Source organism: Paralichthys olivaceus, chromosome 21 (genome assembly GCF_024713975.1).
Source record: "Paralichthys olivaceus isolate ysfri-2021 chromosome 21, ASM2471397v2, whole genome shotgun sequence".
Lineage (NCBI taxonomy): Eukaryota > Metazoa > Chordata > Actinopteri > Pleuronectiformes > Paralichthyidae > Paralichthys > Paralichthys olivaceus.
Genome location: NC_091113.1, coordinates 988,422 through 1,006,154, shown reverse-complemented (window position 1 = coordinate 1,006,154; position 17,733 = coordinate 988,422). Strand labels below are relative to the sequence as shown.

The following is a 17,733-nucleotide window of genomic DNA, read 5'->3' as shown; positions in this document are numbered from 1 at the left end:
CTTTTACAAAACATAATCGCTCCAGTATTGAGAAGCCCAGAGTGTCTTGAGGGAGGCTGCTAAACACACGCCTCTGATTGCTAATAGCTTCTGCACTCTGAGAGTCTCTCTTAAGTGTGTGTGTGTGTGTGTGTGTGTGGAATCAGGAGGAATAAAAGCCTCTGATTGTATAAAAGTGTATTTATGATCAACACACTCCTACTCGTCTCTCTCCCCCTCCTTTAAAATGAATTTCAAACTGTTGTGACTGAGGAGAGTTCCTGTGAATAGAAAAAGAGCAATAATCACTTTATCACTTTATCAGCTGCATTAAAACACAGTAAATACATTTAACTGTAATTTACTGCAAAATCAGAAATAGAGCTGCTGCTAAAATACTCAAGTATCTTTTGTTCTGGAAATATCTTCTCATAGTTTTTGAGTTTGTAAAGTCTGGACAGAAAAACTGCTCCTCACAGTTTAACAGAATCTATTCTGACTTCTTAATATTTATTAAATAACTAAATGACTAAAACATAATCTCTGAAAACTCGAGTTTTTAAACCTGAAAAAACAAGAGCAGGTCACACCCCCCCATCTGCCCTCTCACCAAAGCTCCGCCCCCAAATAACATGAACGTGCACTAACAACTTTTCGCTCGTTAACTTCGGTAACTTCTGATCGTCTCTGCAGAACTGCGAGGGCAAGAGACACTGACAGCTTTATTTCTTCATGACTAATGGGACGTGAAGATAAAAAGATAAAATAAAGATAAAAACCTTAGATCAGCTAATTGAGAAATAATCAGATGAAAAATTATTAAAAATGAAAAATTATTTAGCTTAATTTACCTCATGTGACTGTAAACTGACCAATCAGACGACAGCATGTGATCGTCACGGTGATTAATTCAGCTTCTTCTCTCCTCACTCGTAAATTCATCCCTATGGATTTTAAAAAGCAAATAAACTGTAAAAAAACATAATTTTAAATCCATGTTTAAGACACATTTGATGAAATCATCATGATATTTAATTCTGTATTGATCCTTGAGGGGAAGTCCGTTCTCTTTCTTTAGTTTCGCTGCAGGGCGGACAGGGCGGTGAAAACACTGCAGCCCTGCAGGCACTGGGGATTTGGGATGTTTCTTAAAGGCACTTTCTTTTCCTGCTGAAGGACACGCTGCCTACTCACTTCATCACTTTGTTGCCACACAGAAACACTACGCAGGGTGAGTCACGACGTGGGCCTGGAGGATTCAACTTCATCCTTTTGTTTGTAAATGGTGGTTTTGAACCACACATAGAATTACACTGATTGATCTTCAGCGAGAGACTTTTCTGTTTGAAATAGTCTTTAATCGTTGCAGTTGTTTCTTCTTCATCCTCGTAGTGATCGTCTCTGTTGATAGACCGGCCCGGGCAGAGACTTTCAGCCTCACTGCTGCTGTGATGTCTGATGCAGGGTTTCTGCAGTGGTGCCCTTCAGCCAGGTTTTTTACCAAAGCCAGTTGCTCTGTTTTAGGCCTGACTAATGGGATGGGTGATGGAGTGTGACACCAGTCACCTGTTCACGTCTGCTCTGTGCTGCCGCTCTGTCCCAACGCTCTGGCCCCTCTCTCAGCAGCTCCCGGTGAGGGCAACTGAATTTCCCAGTGACAGTCAGGCTTGTTTGTAGAGATGTTGTGGACAGAGCACATGTCAGGACTAATGGCTGCTTCATCCTGTGAGTCGACCGAGTGGAGCGGAGTGTTGTTGTTTCAGCACCATGGACAGTTCTCATAGTGAATCTAAGGGCAGAATGATTTTTCATTAATGAATAATTCAAACTCTTTGGAAATGATTTGTAACTGATCGTTCATTGTGTTGAACAAAATGATCTGGACATTCAAATCGAATCAAACACAAATATCTTTCAGTGTTTATGTGATATTAACAGAGTAAAGATATTTGAGTGTGTTAGGATTCATCAAGTGCAGATGTTTCGGAGGAGGAAGTAGCAATGTGTGTTTTTCACCATTTATTTACAGTGTTTATGCTCAGGTTCAAACTCAGAATAGGAGGATTCAAGTCTTACATATATTTTATTTTATTAATCTTACGAATTCTCCGGGCAGAGTCTGGTGACGCGATGATAAACAGAGTTTTGTGGACAGTATTTTGAAATGAATGAGCGGGACTGATTTGTTTTATTTTATCAGATGTGCTCCTGTGGACAGGACAAAGAGTATATTGTATCTGAACAAAAGTTAAGTGCATTCCCTGCCTAACAAATCATTAGCAAAACTGAAAACCTGCTCTGGGTCCATATTTACCAGCTGCTGCAGCTATGCTTCCCTCTCTTTAACACGTTATCTGCAGGACAGTGAGTTGTAGATATTTTATCTATTAACTTTATTTATTTCAAATTCAAAGTGATCCCATTGAAACTTTCAGTTCCTCAGTAGAATTCAGCAGAAAATGTCTCACAATGGAATATGAACCTTCTGTGTATCACTGACCTGAACACAGTGGCTGGAATATTCTCGTGTCATCACCTGCTGCTCCGTGAGTTCTTTATTGAATCCATCTCTCTCTCTCTTTCCTCAAAGAACTAAAATCCAGACGGTCATGTCAGCCATTTCAGAACTGTGCCTTCAGTGATAATGTCGTCCTCACACGTCAGAGTCCTTTTACGCTAAACAGCCTAAAAACAACAACTTGCTCTCTGAATGAAATCCTGATCCATTACTTATTCATCTCCTTTTCATTTCCATGTAATAACAAGCGCTCTACAGAGAAGATTTGATTTCCTGGTTCGTTTTTAGCCTCTAAACTGCAGCATGGAGGATAAATTGATTTTCTTTGGAGTGAAACACTGTTGGAGACACATCCAGTTACCATCCTCGCTTTGTTTAGTGTGTTTGCACAAGAGACGCTCATCACTCGACTCGAGGACACGGAGTCAACAGATGAATGAGCTCTGCTCCGATCAGAGGACATGTGCAGATTCAATCAGTTCAACCGTGCGGTTGATTTATTTAGATCCTGTTGTTTTCCTCTGTAGATTCTGATTTTTCTCTAATGTGTTTTCTCCTCTGTGTCCATGTCCTCATCTAATTCCATCTCCATCTCTCTATGAGCTGTGTTATGGAGGCCCTCCCAGTCCCTGCAGTATTACAGCAGGCTGTTAAGCTGTGATTTAGAGGGATTCTTTCTTGGCCGTGCTTATCTGGCTGAGAAATGGGGTGATTGGTTCAGAGGTCCAGAACGAGAGAGAGAGAGAGAGAGAGAGGAGGAAGAAAAGGAGAAGAAGTGATGTCGCAGGAATAAGAGCGAGAGGAAAATCACTTTATAGTAAAAGAGCTGGGCAGATGTGAAGCTCCTCGTGGATCCGTGACACGGATCAGCTGATCGTCAGCTGATCTACCTGAGCACCAATCACACGTCCACTCACATCCCAACATCTGGCTCCATGAGTCACGTTGGGCACAGATTCACTGAAAACAGAAACCAGCCACATGTTTAAACTCGACTCTCACCTAATGAACCTGCTGATATATAAAGAGATGTCAAATTCAACTAGAACTGTTCATCAATAAACCGGAGCTGGAATGTTTGTCCTGAGGGAGGTTGAGCTTTATTCAATCATTTCAGCAGCTTTCCTGTTTGACCCTCGTTCGTCGGTCGTGACTGTTAAAACTCATCGATTGGGGGAAAAGACGACGTCACACTGAGTTGAGTTATGACCTCATGGTGAAGTCAAAATGTTTATGAACGTAAACCCCACCTAAAAGATATGACACAGATCTACAGCAGATACTTCCGCAGACCGTCTCCATGGCAACGCATGTCCCTGCATCATACATCACATTCAGTGTTTCTGATGAAGGTTTAAACCTGTGACTAAGACCGGTCTCTCTCTCTCTCTCTCTCTCTCTCTCTCTCTCTCTCTCTCTCTCTCTCTCTCTCTCTCTCTCTCTCTCTCTCTTCGATCTCTTGCTTAAATGAGCCACATTATAATGTGCACGTGATGAGCGGTGCACGTGAAGCTGCTGTAGCTGGAGGAGTTGGGTTTGTGTTGTGATGGGGAGCGACAGCGAGGAGATGCTGATAACTCAGAGGTGCTGTGACTCGTTTCCTCCTGCGCTCACTGCACACATCGTGTGTGTGTGTGTGGTGTGTGTGTGTGTGTGTGTGTGTGTGTGTGTGTGTGTGTGTGTGTGTGTGTGTGTGTGTGTGTGTGTACGTTAGTGTACACGGTGATATATTGGTCCATGTAGAACAAGCAGGAAGAGAGAGAGAGCGTCTGTGAAGCTTGTGTGTGGGTGGACGTGTGAGTGTTTCCACATTGTGTGACAGCATTTGCTCCAGTTTCTGGTTTGGGCCGTTTCCTCGGCCTCTCCTCGTTCACAGATGAGCTCATCCAATATTAAAAACATCAGTCACCCGGACCTGGATCAGCGTTGCCTGATTTCAGCCGGTCGAGTCCCACGAGGCCTGAGAACAACCCTCCAGATTCACACTCAGACTCAATTTACACTTTTCTTTTTGTTTTTTTTGGCAAAACAAAAAAATCTAATACCAAAGACAGAGCGAGAAATAAATCAAATGGTCATAATTAGTTTGTTAGTGTCGATATCCCAAATAAAATCTCTTTCTCTTTGTACATATAAATTCATGAGAACCATAATAACGGCTCAACTAAATTGACTACATCCATACACTCCATAAAACTTTAATTTCTATGTAATTCACAGTTCTCCTCTTCCTCAGTCATCAAACATGTCTTTAATGTTTCCTTGTGAAATTCTATTGCAATCCGTTTTTCCAGCTCTGAACAGACAGAACTATATTTGGGCGCCATTTCCTGCTGACACTTCTTCAAACACGTAATGTTCCCGACCATAAGACCGATTCACATGCGTCCGCTCATCGAGACGAGGCAGCCCGATATACTAAAAGTGTTTCCATGGCAACCATGCTTAGAAACCGCAGCGCGCAACAGGGGGGCACTTTGGAGTGGGTCCACTCGCTACCCTGTGATCACACATAATCATGGCGGACGCACATCAAAAAAAAAAAAGAGAAGCTTGGCCAGCATCTCTCATTAATACTTAAAAAGGTCTGTGAAGAGATGCTCGGCAGACACACACACACACACACACACACACACAACGTGAAGACACACTACTTAAAAGCTGCTCTTATGCAAATTGCCGCAGTAAAAAAAACCAAGGAAAATGTCTCCAGATTTAAAAAGTCTGTGTAATAATCATCTTTATAAGTTTGAAATTCAAATGAAGTGACTTTATCAGTGATATTAACTTTCCTTTGTGACGTGTGGTGTCACTTCTGGTAACACAACTGACTCACAAGAATCCTGGGAAATAAGAGACGCTTCAGCATCATCAGGTAATAATAATAATGAGCTCATTTAAAGTTCTACATTATGTAATAAGAGCCCCTGCATGGCATCTGTGAGGTGATGTCACATCTGAGCGTGAGCGGTCGGTGCCAGTGGGGACGTTGAACAGGAAGCGAATCTTTCAGCTCCAGTGGCCTCTCAAGATTCATCAGACAGAAGAACAGAGAGATGAAAGGAGGGAGAGAGGGATGGCAGCAGAAAGAGATGCAGAGGCAAATAAAACAAATCTGGGAAGAAAGTGTCGGAAAAACAAAACAGGGGTACAGCTTTCAGGAAGTGTAGGAAAGTGCTGTGGGGAGAGAAGTGAGGGAGAGAGGAAGAGGAAGAAGAAGAGGAAGAAGAAGAGGAAGAGGAAGAGGAAGGAGGAGTGGAGGAAGAAATAAACACAAGTCTGTGGTGTGTGATAGTTTGATTTGACGTGATATTTCCCATAATGAAGCTGCAGAGAGAAACAAAAGTGCTGTTTATATTATATAAAAATACACACACACACACACACACACACACACACACACACACACACACACACACACACACACACACACACACACACGCAGTGAAATCCCATCATCCCCAGGGACAGTGTTGACATATGAAGATGGAGAGAAAAGAGCAAGTCAAGATGAGGGCAAACAAAGGAGAGACATTCATGTTGCAGTGGGAGGATGAGGAGGCAGAGGTTCTGTGTTGTGACCTTTAACAGATATCACACACACACACACACATTTAACTGAATGTCTCAGCTGATGAACGAGTGTAAATATTGAAGAGTTGCTGAGTTCAGGTGAAACGTTTCACCACATGGATCCTCAGAGAGGTGACTTGAAACTGATGTGTTGCACAGACACAGTCACCATCAGTGAGGCCTCAGGAGCTAATGTGAGCTTCAGCGTAATGATTCAGAAATACTCAGCGAACATCAAACCAATTAAGAAAAGAAAAAGGATTCAGGGTAAAAAAAAAAAAAAAGGAAAAGAGGAAGACAAAATTAAAAGGAAAGAGAAGAAACAAGGAAAGACAGAAGTAAAGAAAGGAGGAGTGAAAGAAAGAAAAGAAAGTAAAGGAACTAAAGAAAGAGAAGAAGATAACAAGGAAAGATAAATGAGGAAATATAAGAAAAGAAGGAGAAAGTTAAAAATCTAATTTTTAAAGTCCAGCGACCAGATAAAGTCTCCAAGTGAAAATAATCGAGTAACGAATACATCAAACACTAAACTGCCCCCCCCCCCCCCCCCCCCCCCCCCCCCCCCCCCCCCCCAGCTGAATAAACCTGAGAGGCTGTTTGTGACACAGGAAATATACACAACACATCCACACACTAAAAGAACACACTCCTGAGACACAGCCGATCTGGAGACCTGTTCCCTCATCACTTCACGGTTGTTGAACTCAGAAGAGTTTTGTGGGTCGCAGCTCTGAACTCCAGCTTCCTGTGTAACTAGGTTACAGCAGTGGGCTGATGGGAGGTGGAACGACTCCCTCATGATACGAATAAATAATCCTCAGAGTCCTTTGTGAAATCTGATGTTTTATAAGAATCTCACATAGTTATAGACACGACGAGAGACACGACGAGAGACACGACGAGAGACACGACGAGAGACACGACGAGAGACACGATGAAAAGCACAGGAAGTTAGGACTGTTTGAATCCAGTGAGAAGACTCTGGGGGAGTTTGTTGACGGGGACATGTCGAGAGTTGTTACATAAATGTCTTCATGTCAAACGTGTGTGTGAAAACACTGAGTCAGCACTTTATTAGGAACGCTAATGATACTTGGTTGTTCCTGTCTTTGCTCTTTAACGCCTCTGTTCTCTGTGACGTTGATAGACAGTTTGTAGAAAGGTTGATTTCCTCTCTGGTGTCAGGGACGGGTTTTTTTTTTCTGTCTTGGCGCAGCGTCTGTGAGGACGACGTGAATTAGGATTCAAATGAAGCAGTCACCATGGAAACCAGCTGATTTTCTCTCCATCTTTTTTCTGCAGCCTGCTCTCGAGTCACAAACCCTGACGGCTGTTCGCTAACATTTGGTTGTGTTTACGTTCAGACAGCTGATGACGAACCACGAGTCACAGCTGTTGTGTGTCTCTGCGTGTGTTTGTCTCTTTTTATCTCAAATGACCAGAAGGACGATCTCTGCATCTTCCTGTGTCCACCAGCAGCTGAACACCAGATTGGTTTTGTTTCTGGCCGTAACACAGATCGTTGGTGAGCAGATCATCAGCTTCATGCAGTTCACATGTGTTTGGCTCATATGGATTTGTTTAGCCGTCCCCACCCCTCCCTCCTCCATCTGTTTGCTGCCCCCGTCATCTTCTGCTCCGCCTCTGTTGTTGTATTTTTAACTGATGAGTCCTCCTGTTGTCATCCAGTCCCCGTGTCTCTCTGGGAAAAGTGTGGTGTCAGCAGAAGTGCTGCCGAGGGGGAGCAATGATTAATTTCACCATTGCCAGCGTTTCTGATACAGTTGCACCGTCGGCTGTGAGCGGAGAAGCTTCGTCTTTGTCACCGTTTGGCTCATGTGTACGTCTCACTGTAAAAAGCTCCCACTGAACGAGCATTTCCTAAACTCCTGACCCAGTTTCCAACCATCTGCAGGGCACGGCTGGCATTTTGTGATTTTACTCCGTATTTGTTCTGGTAGATGAACCAGAAATTAGGCATCATTTGCACGAAACAAATCGTTTTAATGACGATAATCCCTGTAATCTCACATTCTAGACTTAATTTGTAATATTCATGGGGCTGAAAGTTAATGACATGGGATACTCGGGGTATTTTAGTTATTTTTAGAGTAGAACAGAATAGAGAGCCTTTATTGACTCTGTTGATTATACAAGAGACGGACTGAGAAACAGAGTGGGAACGATTAGCTTCTGCAAAGAATGAATTACGCTTCATATTTATGAACTGGTAGAGTTTCAAATTCTGATGCAGTGAAAAAAACTGTTATCTCCTTTGAGTTTCACATCATTTTAGTTTGATAATTATATTTAAAAAAGACCTAAAGTAACAGAAGCCATCTTAGTTTGGTCCATGTCCCATCTGCTAACATGGAGGAGGCGTGTTTAGTGCTGCCGTCAGCCACCAGGGGGCGTTTGTGACGGTTTGGCTCCACCTTACGGACGCTGTCATGTTTTCAGTGTCTAAAATTCAGACAGAAATAGTAAAGTAGGTTTTTCTTGATCTGGTGCAACGACCTCCTGAGTTCAGTCATCACTTTGAGGTTGCCAGGCAACCAGCGGAGCCTTGGCTAAGCTAACCGCCTCGTTCTCGCTCCATCTTTGGCTCAGAGACGTTGCAGCTGTGTCAATCTTCTCATTTAACTCGTAATCAAGTGTATTTGCTAAAATGTCGATTCAGGTCTCCACATGAGCGGAGCTAATGAGCGGAGCTAACGAGCGGCCCGGAGTTGAGCTGGTGCTCTAACGGCTCACAGGCGTCGACGCAGAGAGTCTGAGAATCTGCAGACGTGTTCTCAGTCAATGCATCAAGCTGTTTTCAACCATCTCGCTCTGTGCAGAACAAACACGTGAGCTTGTCAGATAGACTCATAACACGCAGCAGTTTCTGCCTCTGTCAGCTCTCGCCTTCCGCTCGCTGCTCTTCATCTCCACGAGTTTCTGCGCTGAGTGCTGAGCAGAGACTCTCCAGGGGCGGAGCGCTGCAGAGTACACAGCCTCGTCTTTCTTCTCACATCCTTTCTTCTTCTGCTCCTGTCTTCTCATGCTCGCTCCCTTTTCATCATTTAGTCATCAGGATGTGCTCCTCTGAAGATGGCTCCCCCCTCAGAGAAGAGCTGTGTGGAGCACACAGCATCAGGTAGTGCTCAGGGGTTCATTTCCTCCGTGAGCTTAACGACCTTTAGAAGAACTCATTTGTCTCTTTGGATTCAGACTCATTACACCAGACAAGAGGGTGAAGCCTCTATATTTCATTGAGCTCAGCAGTCAATGCTATTGATTCGACACAAACACACAACAACAAGGTCTCTGCTCCTTTCAGCTGGAGGAAGTGTTGTCAGGACTTCTTTCACTTGGGTTTACGTTTTTATTATTTAACAGTTAATGATTTGATTTTGAACATTTTCTTTAATTTCTCAGTGAATAATTCATCAATCAGACATTTAGACATAAATCCAGAAGTTTAGTTTGGTACAGATCTGAATAAAAAGATGATGAAGTGTTGTATGAATCCTAAATGTGAACTGTGTGATTATCATACACAGGTTTGTACAAGTGTCAGATTCACTGTAGATTCTATGATGTCGCAGTCGTACAATTGATCATAACAATAATTATTCCGTACAAGTGCAGCTGTTGTGTTTGTCTGCGTGTGTCTTAAATATTAATGACGAGCTGCAGCCTCTCTCTCAGTCTCTCTCTCTCTCTGCAGCGGGACACGTGTGTGAGTGAGGGAGCTTTAAATAAACCACAACAGAGCAGCTCTGTCTCTGCTCTCTGTAATCACCCCCCTGACAAATAAAGAGTAATTAAATCTGAATTTCTTGTACAGCACATCAGAACACTAAATGGTTATTGACCGATTTAGCAAGCTGGCTTCTTCCCCTCCCCCCCCCTCTGCTGCGTGTGGCTTCATATTGTCATTTTTCAGGTGAGTTTAGTGAAAGATTCTGTAAAACGACTCTGTGATGCAAAAAGCCCAGAATCCTGCATTTAGCTGTTGAATTTGCATGTTGTTGTTTTTATTTTTGAATCCTCTCGACTCTTCCTCCGTCGACAGATTCCCAAACACCAGTGTTCACTCTCTGTCAGGCTCCAATGAGAGGCTGATGCTCACTGAGAGCCATGTGCACCGCAGCTTTCAGAGGATCAGCACTCACTGGCTGCAGAATGACTGTGTGCGTTGTGTGTGTTGGGTTCAGGGGCAGTCCTGCATGCTGTCCGTCCAATTGTGTCTCCATGGTAACCGTTACATTTCAGAGCATCGGAGCGGAGTGAGACAGAAATATCACCCACTGCTCAAATATGAGAATTAGGAACAAGAAACTCAGGGGAAGAAGAAACCTCCGTCACTGCTGGAGACGTAACTACAGTCTGCAAATACTGTAAACAAACCAAACCAATCATTATTCTACTTCTTTCTGTCTTTTAATCAAACAAATGTAATGTCAAACTAATTCAACTCACTTTATTGTTGCTCTAATTTCTTTCTCATTTGTGCTTTAATGTGCATTTGATCACATGATCGCAGTTTAAATACCAGATGTCCCTCTCGGTGTCTTGCAGATGGCGCTCCGCTGAGTGAGCTGTCCTGGTCGTCGTCCCTGGCTGTGGTGGCCGTCTCCTTATTGGGCCTCTTCACCTTCGTCTTCCTCATGCTGGCCTGCCTCTGCTGCAAGAAGGGCAAGACCGGCTTTAAGGTAAATGTGTTCACATGAAACAAACTGACATACCTCTGCACACACACACACACACACACACACACAGTTTGTATGGAGTCTTGAATAGAGACACACACTTTAACTCTCTTTACCCGTGAGCGTTTTTCCAAATGGTCCAAACACAGACCATTACCCTCTCCTCTCATTAGACGTCCATTATATTCAGCGCAGAAGGTCTGCCTCCATTTATATTTAGAAATCGTTGATGGGAAGTAAACAGAGACAAAGGTGGCGGAGGCCTGCAGCCGCTCAGGAGCATCGTGTGTCGTTGGGTCTCTTCTCCCAGCATCATGTTGAAATGGGTCACGGCACCGACAGGAGACGATAGAGCAGCGAACAAGGAAGATTGTGTTTGTGCACTGAACGGATGTGAGCACTGAGTGTGTGAGTGTATCTCCTCAGTGAGAGTTAAGGTGCTGCTGCGTGTGTGTCGTGATCTCAGAGATTCTTCTGGAGTCAATGTATTAGTTTTACCTCAGTCCAGTTCAAATATTAACCTGAAGATGGTGCTAAGTGAAATGTTAATGCGTCACTGAGGTTCAGTTCATCCTCTGGGGATCATGAATGCAAAAATAACAATCCATCCAGAAGTTCTTGATTTCAGTCAGGACCAGATATCGTCATCCATCGAGTCCGAAGCTTCTCACATGTGATGATTTCCACATTGTCTTTACTGTGAATCATGAGATCCTGAATCATGATCCTGAATCATGAGATCCTGAAGTCACTGTACAAACATTTCGGGGGATGCGACGCTGTGAAGATGAAATCTTCTGTAAATGATGACTTCACCTCTGGTAACATCTCTCTCTTCTCTTCTGTCTCTTTCCAACCTGAGCTTTTATTCTGTATTTTCATTTCCTCTCCATTAATAATGTGAAACACAGTGATTACTGGAGTGTCTGCAGCCGTGTTACATAACATCCTGTCCTCTGTGTTTATTAATGTGCACCGTGAGGATCTTGTTGTCAGGATGTAAACTGTCGGATATAAACTGTACGTATGAGGAGTCCCAGGTCTACGGCAGACTGGACCACCCGGATCGGACCTGTCAGGGTGTGTCCGAGGAAGGGGCCAGGGTGGGAGGAGGGGGGAGAAAGAGGGCGTGAGGAAGGGCATACCCATGAGCCCACAGTGCATCCGGCCTCGGGGCCCCATCTGGAATTAGACACAGCCTCTCCCAGAGCAGGAAGAGGGAATTTCTAACAGGGAGGGAGAGGGAATAAAAAAGTTAGAGAGGAGACGACAGAGAAAAACTCTGTTTTTCAAACAGTAACAGAAAATGAGGAACTTCCTGCAGTGGTTCTCGCTGCTGGACGAAGTTTAGACTGTGAACTCTAAGAAAACCTGCTGGAATTCTATTTTTCTTTCAACCAATACCTTCTTTTGTCAGAATCAGTTCTGGTTGAAAAGCTTGTTTCTAAAAAAAGAAGACTTTTTGGGAAACGTATGTTTTTTCTTTCTCGGCAGATCTTAAACAACAGAATGAACTGTTTATGGTTTTTAAACAAATTCAAAGAGAATCATGTGCAGAATGAAACCTCCTCAGTCGTCTGAATAACCCACCGACACCCGTCTGACTTCAAGGCCTCCAATGTCTTTAAATCAGCAAGATTCATGGACGATGAAGTCAAATAAACTACAATCATGTCGAGACACGTCACAGAAACGACTGAGGCACGAAGCAACATGAGGAACAATGTGATGTTCTCACTCATTCTCCTTTAATTTGAGAATAATCTGTTTCTCAATAAATAAGAAAACTGTAATGACACAGATGGAATTAAAGGGATTAGACCCTGGTAAGGTTGAGGTTAAAGGTCAAGCTCGGAGGACAGGGAGGAGTACGAGTACAGTGTTAAAGAGTGTGTGTGTGTGTGTGTGTGTGTGTGTGTGTGTGTGTGTGTGTGTTCTTGTGGGGAACGGGACTGCCCTGCAGATGTTCTTTGGCTTCTGGGAGAGAGAGCAGGAGAAAGAGGAAGAGAGAGAGTGATGTCACATGTATAGTATGTGAACCCCACTCACCCCCCCCCCCTCACATTTTTTGCAGGGGCTCAGTTTCGCTCCGCTCCCTCATGACACGACCGCAGGTTCTCAATCGCCTGAGATCTGTGCTCCTCCTTCAACTCCCCCTCACCCACCCACCCTCCTTTTCATTTTCTCTCCCTCCATCCCTCCATCCGCAGCAGAGAGGCAGAGTCAGTGGTCAGCTACAAAGCCTCTTCTTCCTGCTCCTCTGTGGACAATGAGACTGTCTCTGCAGAGGGATGATGCCGTCCTCTGCAGCCGCTCTCCCTGGCACCACCACCCTCCTGCTGCCCTGCACCCCTCACACCAACGTGTGTGTGAGGGAGTGAGGGAGTGAGGGAGTGAGTGAGTGAGTGAGGGAGTCTGAGAGAGGCAGAATGACTGAGATGCTGTAACAGCCTCAACTATGGACTCTGGGGGAAGGTAAGCAAGCGGTCGGTTTCACCAGCACCAGGGTGCACTTTCAATCTGATGTTTATAAAAAACAAAGTTATGACTTGTTTTACTCAATCCTGAAAAAAGGTTCGGGAGTTGATTGATTTGTCTTTAATTTCTGTATATTGTCGTAAAACTTTTCTCAACTGTCGACTAAAACATGTGAGTTGAAGATTTGCATTTGTTCACATTTTGTTAAAAAAAAGTTTTAGAATATTATTTAAAGGAAAAGTCACCATTTGCAGCATTAGTTCAGATTTGACTGCAGCAGGATGTAAGTGATGAGTGTGTGTGTGTGTGTGTGTGTGTGTGTGTGTGTGTGTGTGTGTGTGTGTGTGTGTGTGTGTGGATGTGAAGAGTGAAACCACATGTTGAATAGAGGGCGAGCAGGGCCGTGTGAAGATCTGGACGTGAGGCTGTGGGAGGAGGTGCAGCGAACGTTCATTCTTGGGGAAAAGGATGAAGTGAGAGATGGAGGTGTGTGTGTTTGTGTGTGTGTGTGTGTGTGTGTGTGTGTGTGTGTGGGTGTTGCAGAGGGCTGCAGCGGGTCACATTTTTCCAGCATTGCGACCCTGTTGCTCTCCAGCTCCAAACTAAGAGACTTTTATTCTGACATCCGGTGTGAGGATGCAGCCAGCTCCCTCCTCCTCCTCTTCCTCTTCTCCTCCTCCTCCTCCTCCTCTCCTGTGATGTGTCTCTACGATCAGATCAGCAGACACAGACTCTTTCAGGGCTCCTCTTTGATTCTCCAGCTCAGTACAAACACACAAACACACAAAAAAGCAAGAATCCTTCATATTAAATTGATTCATTTGATTTTTAAACACATGCAACAAGTTTGAACTGAAACAATCATGAATTCAGTCTTCAGCTTTTAAAGAGTGATGCAACTGTCCTTTTCCTTAAAGGTTTTAATTTGTCACTGAGGAGTTTGTGTTTTAGATCCTGTGAAAGATAAATATGTTTCATATTTAAAGTTTCATGTCATTTCAGATTCTTTATTCTTGTTATTCTTCATCTGCAAAAGCATCTGTGTGATGACAGAGTAGTTTTTTGTTGTGGAAACGTTTGCAGACACTTCTTGTCAGTTCTTCAGGTAGCTTGATTTACATATATATATATATATATGTGTGTGTGTGTGTGTGTGTGTGTGTGTGTGTGTGTGTATATAATACTTGGAGGGGTTCTCTGTTTCTAGTGATGTGAGTGGGATCAGACGATCAGAGTCTCCAGTGCAAACATGAATCTCTCTTGTCCACTCAGAGTTGTGAAGATTAATCGATCACTCCTCCGCTCGGTGCCGTTCGGGGTCTGTGAGGCAGAGCGCTGGATCAGGGGGCGTCTTATAGAAGCACAGTAAATAAAGTTAAACCTGCTTTTCTGCATGGTCACTTTCTGATTGGAAAAAATAACTCTTCTTTCTGAGTGAGAGTGAGTCACCGAGACGCATCTGTCCAGTTTTCAGAAAGTATCTCAACATCAAATCTTCAGGCTTAATTGTGAAGTAGAGGATTTAGATATTTGTAATCGTAGTGTAAATAATCTGCGGGTGAATCAGACCGGCTTTGTTTACGCTGGGATGTTCCAACAGTCTGACAAACAGCTCAGAGAAACACTGAACCAGCCAGAACAGCTTGTTTCACTTCATCTCAGTTCTGCTTCACTTGTCGAGCCTAAATCAACTCGTCCAATTATGATCGCGTCATTTTCTTTTGCTTTTGAAATGACGTTGTCAGTTTTGTTTCCACTTTCAAATCATCGTCTCCTCACGTGTGATCTTACAGGTGAAGGAGCCGTTAGTCACCAGCTGTCGGTCTAATCAAAGCAACGACCTTTGACCTCATAGGCTTTTTTTTGTGCCTGTGTTTTCCAGGAATTCAAGAATGTGGACGGGGAGGAGTACCACGCAGACATGTCCACCTTGGCCTCGCCGGCCTCCCAGGGCAGCCTGGACGTCTACATCCTGCCCCTCACTGAGGTGTCGCTGCCGGTCGCCAAGCAACCTGCTCACTCAGGTGAGTCGGGTCAGACGGATCCTCCGGTGGCTCTGACTATAAAAGAAAACTTTAATAAATGGGAAGTTATACTTGATTAAACTTGTTCACAGTAATTCCAGTGGAGCATTCATGAAAAAGTCTCGAGTTTAAAGAATCACACCAGAAGAGGAAATATGAAAATTGTGAAAACGTGATCTTCAATCTTCTCACTAAATCTTTCACAATACTTTTATTGACTCGTTTTCTTTTCCGTCAAAAAGATAAGATCTCGAAGCGTGATATCATCTTCATGGTTTTGTGAGTGCTCTTGTAACTTATGTTTCTTTGCTGGAAACTAATGCAAACCACGCACAAGCTTTGTAGAAGTGCACGAGACACATGCGTGTGCATTTTAAGAGTGTGAGGTGATGATGTAACCGCGAGGAGGGCCGGGTATCTGGCATTTGTCAAAGTTTGTCCCCGGAGTGAGCACCGCCCTGACACTGGCCTCGGCCAGCTGGGCCTCCACCTATCCCACAATCCCTCGCTGCAGGTCCCTTCAGAATGAACTCTGTGCTCTTCAACTTTCACTCTCTCCCACAGACATCTGCCTGTTGCGTAATCTGGTGCAGGCAGCCAGCCTACACTGCTGCATGTTGGTATGTCAGGCATGCAAGAGCACAAAACCCCAGTGAGAAGATCCCTCGTTCACTCTGTCGCCTTGTTTCTCTCCCTCTGCTACTGTGTCACAATGGCCTCGTTGTGTTGATGGGCTGATGCTGCCTGATGAATCTGACACTGGAGTGTGGTGAGACTTGAAGGATCACACCCGAGCGGTTAACTCAGATTTGAACGTTTGTTTGTCGTTAAACTTCCATTCTTTAGTCCAGGACTGAGAGACAACAGCTGGCTCCTCCTTGTTGTATCCACTCTTTGATAGGTTTGGTTTTATTTGCAGGAGCTTTGATGCTTCAGTACGACCAAGGTTCATGGAATTTCACTTGTGAGTTCAAGTTCAATTAAAAACCAAATCATAGTGAAACATTTTCACAGCAGTTAAAACCCAAAGTATCTGCACGACTTCTCACTGTTAATGTCTGTTAATGTCTGAATCATTCTCTGGCATCTGTAAATAATAGAAGTGTTGGAGGAGAGGTCAGGGATTTATTACTGCACCTTCAGGGAGCCCCACCCACTGACATCATTATAACGAATTGTTTTTCATTGAGAACTGTGCATCCGTCTTACTTTACTCCAAACTAATCGTTCCCATCTCTGCTTGGTGCCAGTTTCTGTCTTTTTATCTGGATCTTGTAGCTCAAACACTAAAACATACGGAGACAAAGAGTGAAAACAGGGGAATTCAGTCATTATGAAGAGAAAAACACTGTAATGAAAAGGTCTTCAGTTTGCTTTTCACCTGTCATTTGTAATTTCTACTGATTCCTGAGAGCTGAGGCAGACAAAGTACTTTGAGTAAGAGTGGTTACTTTCTGCCAATGTTCCCATCTCCTGTCATGTGGCCGAGCACTGGGGCTGTGGACGGACTATGTGATAGGTGGAGTTCCCACTGAGACCCCAGTGCTGTGAGTGCTTAACTCGGTCCAGTCCCCAAGATCCACCCTGATGCAGCTGTTCTGATTTTGCGGGCTGCTCTGCAAAGACTAATGGAGCTCACACACACCCACAGGAGACGTGAACACTGGTGAAAACACGGCGCAGCAGAAACAAGTCCAGTTCTACTTGCTCCCCACTTAGAGCAGAGACATGTTTCAGGAGCATCCCCCTGACAAACACTTTGAAACCTGCACAATAACAACAATCACCTGCACCCATCCCCCTCTAAGAGAGTAACTCAACAACAAGGGGCAGACGTCAGAAAGTGAATTTAAATGATGGTCCGAGGACGGTGCAGCAGCTCAGCCCCTCAGCAGAGAGTGCACCGGAGTGAAAGAGGATAATGGGAATTCCATTTGTCTCTGAGTGATTTAGCTGCTGTGCATCTCGCTAAAGACTTCCTGGCTACTGTAGAGATTAAGCTACAGTAGCGTTCTTCAGAGAGATGCTGAGAAAAGGGCAGACGGCTCTGACAAATGGAAATTGAGTTAGTGGATTGGCTGTAAAGACATCTGAGAACTTAACAGGGTAGTCAAGGTGTTTTCAGCTCGTCACAGAGGATCTTAGGGAAAAAAACAATTTTTCCTCTCATGAAAATCTTAAATGATCCCATAGAAATGAGACAATCAAAGCAGAAACCGCTCATTCTCCTCGTCTTCCCCTCACTGTACAATCCGTGTCGTGAGCATTTGAGGTTAACATGGTGGTGAAGGTATGTGGCTGTTATCGACAACTCTCAGTTCATTCTTATGTCAAGACGCTGGTGGATAATAGCCCCAGTGTGTGAGCGCTAACTGGTCCTAACTGGTGCCATGCTGCCCCAAGCAGCCAGACAATGGTGGGTATTCTGCTTTGGGATGGAGAGAGCGTGAGTGGGTGCAAGGAA

General features: G+C 44.1%; 1 protein-coding gene across 5 annotated transcripts in view; it reads left to right on the top strand.

The window, feature by feature from the left end:
- The window catches only part of aatkb (apoptosis-associated tyrosine kinase b), a 33,818-nt gene that overhangs the window by 3,401 nt on the left and 12,684 nt on the right, over nt 1-17,733 (top strand). For 2 of the 5 annotated variants that reach the window (XM_020105524.2, XM_020105525.2), the window contains exons 2-3: nt 10,637-10,770; nt 15,128-15,269. In XM_020105524.2, the coding sequence (XP_019961083.2) occupies nt 10,637-10,770; nt 15,128-15,269 (276 nt within the window). Of the gene's footprint in view, nt 1-10,436; nt 10,456-10,636; nt 10,771-12,987; nt 13,243-13,710; nt 13,732-15,127; nt 15,270-17,733 lie in introns of those variants that run through there. The other 3 variants (XM_069517867.1, XM_069517869.1, XM_069517868.1) reach the window with 3 other exon arrangements.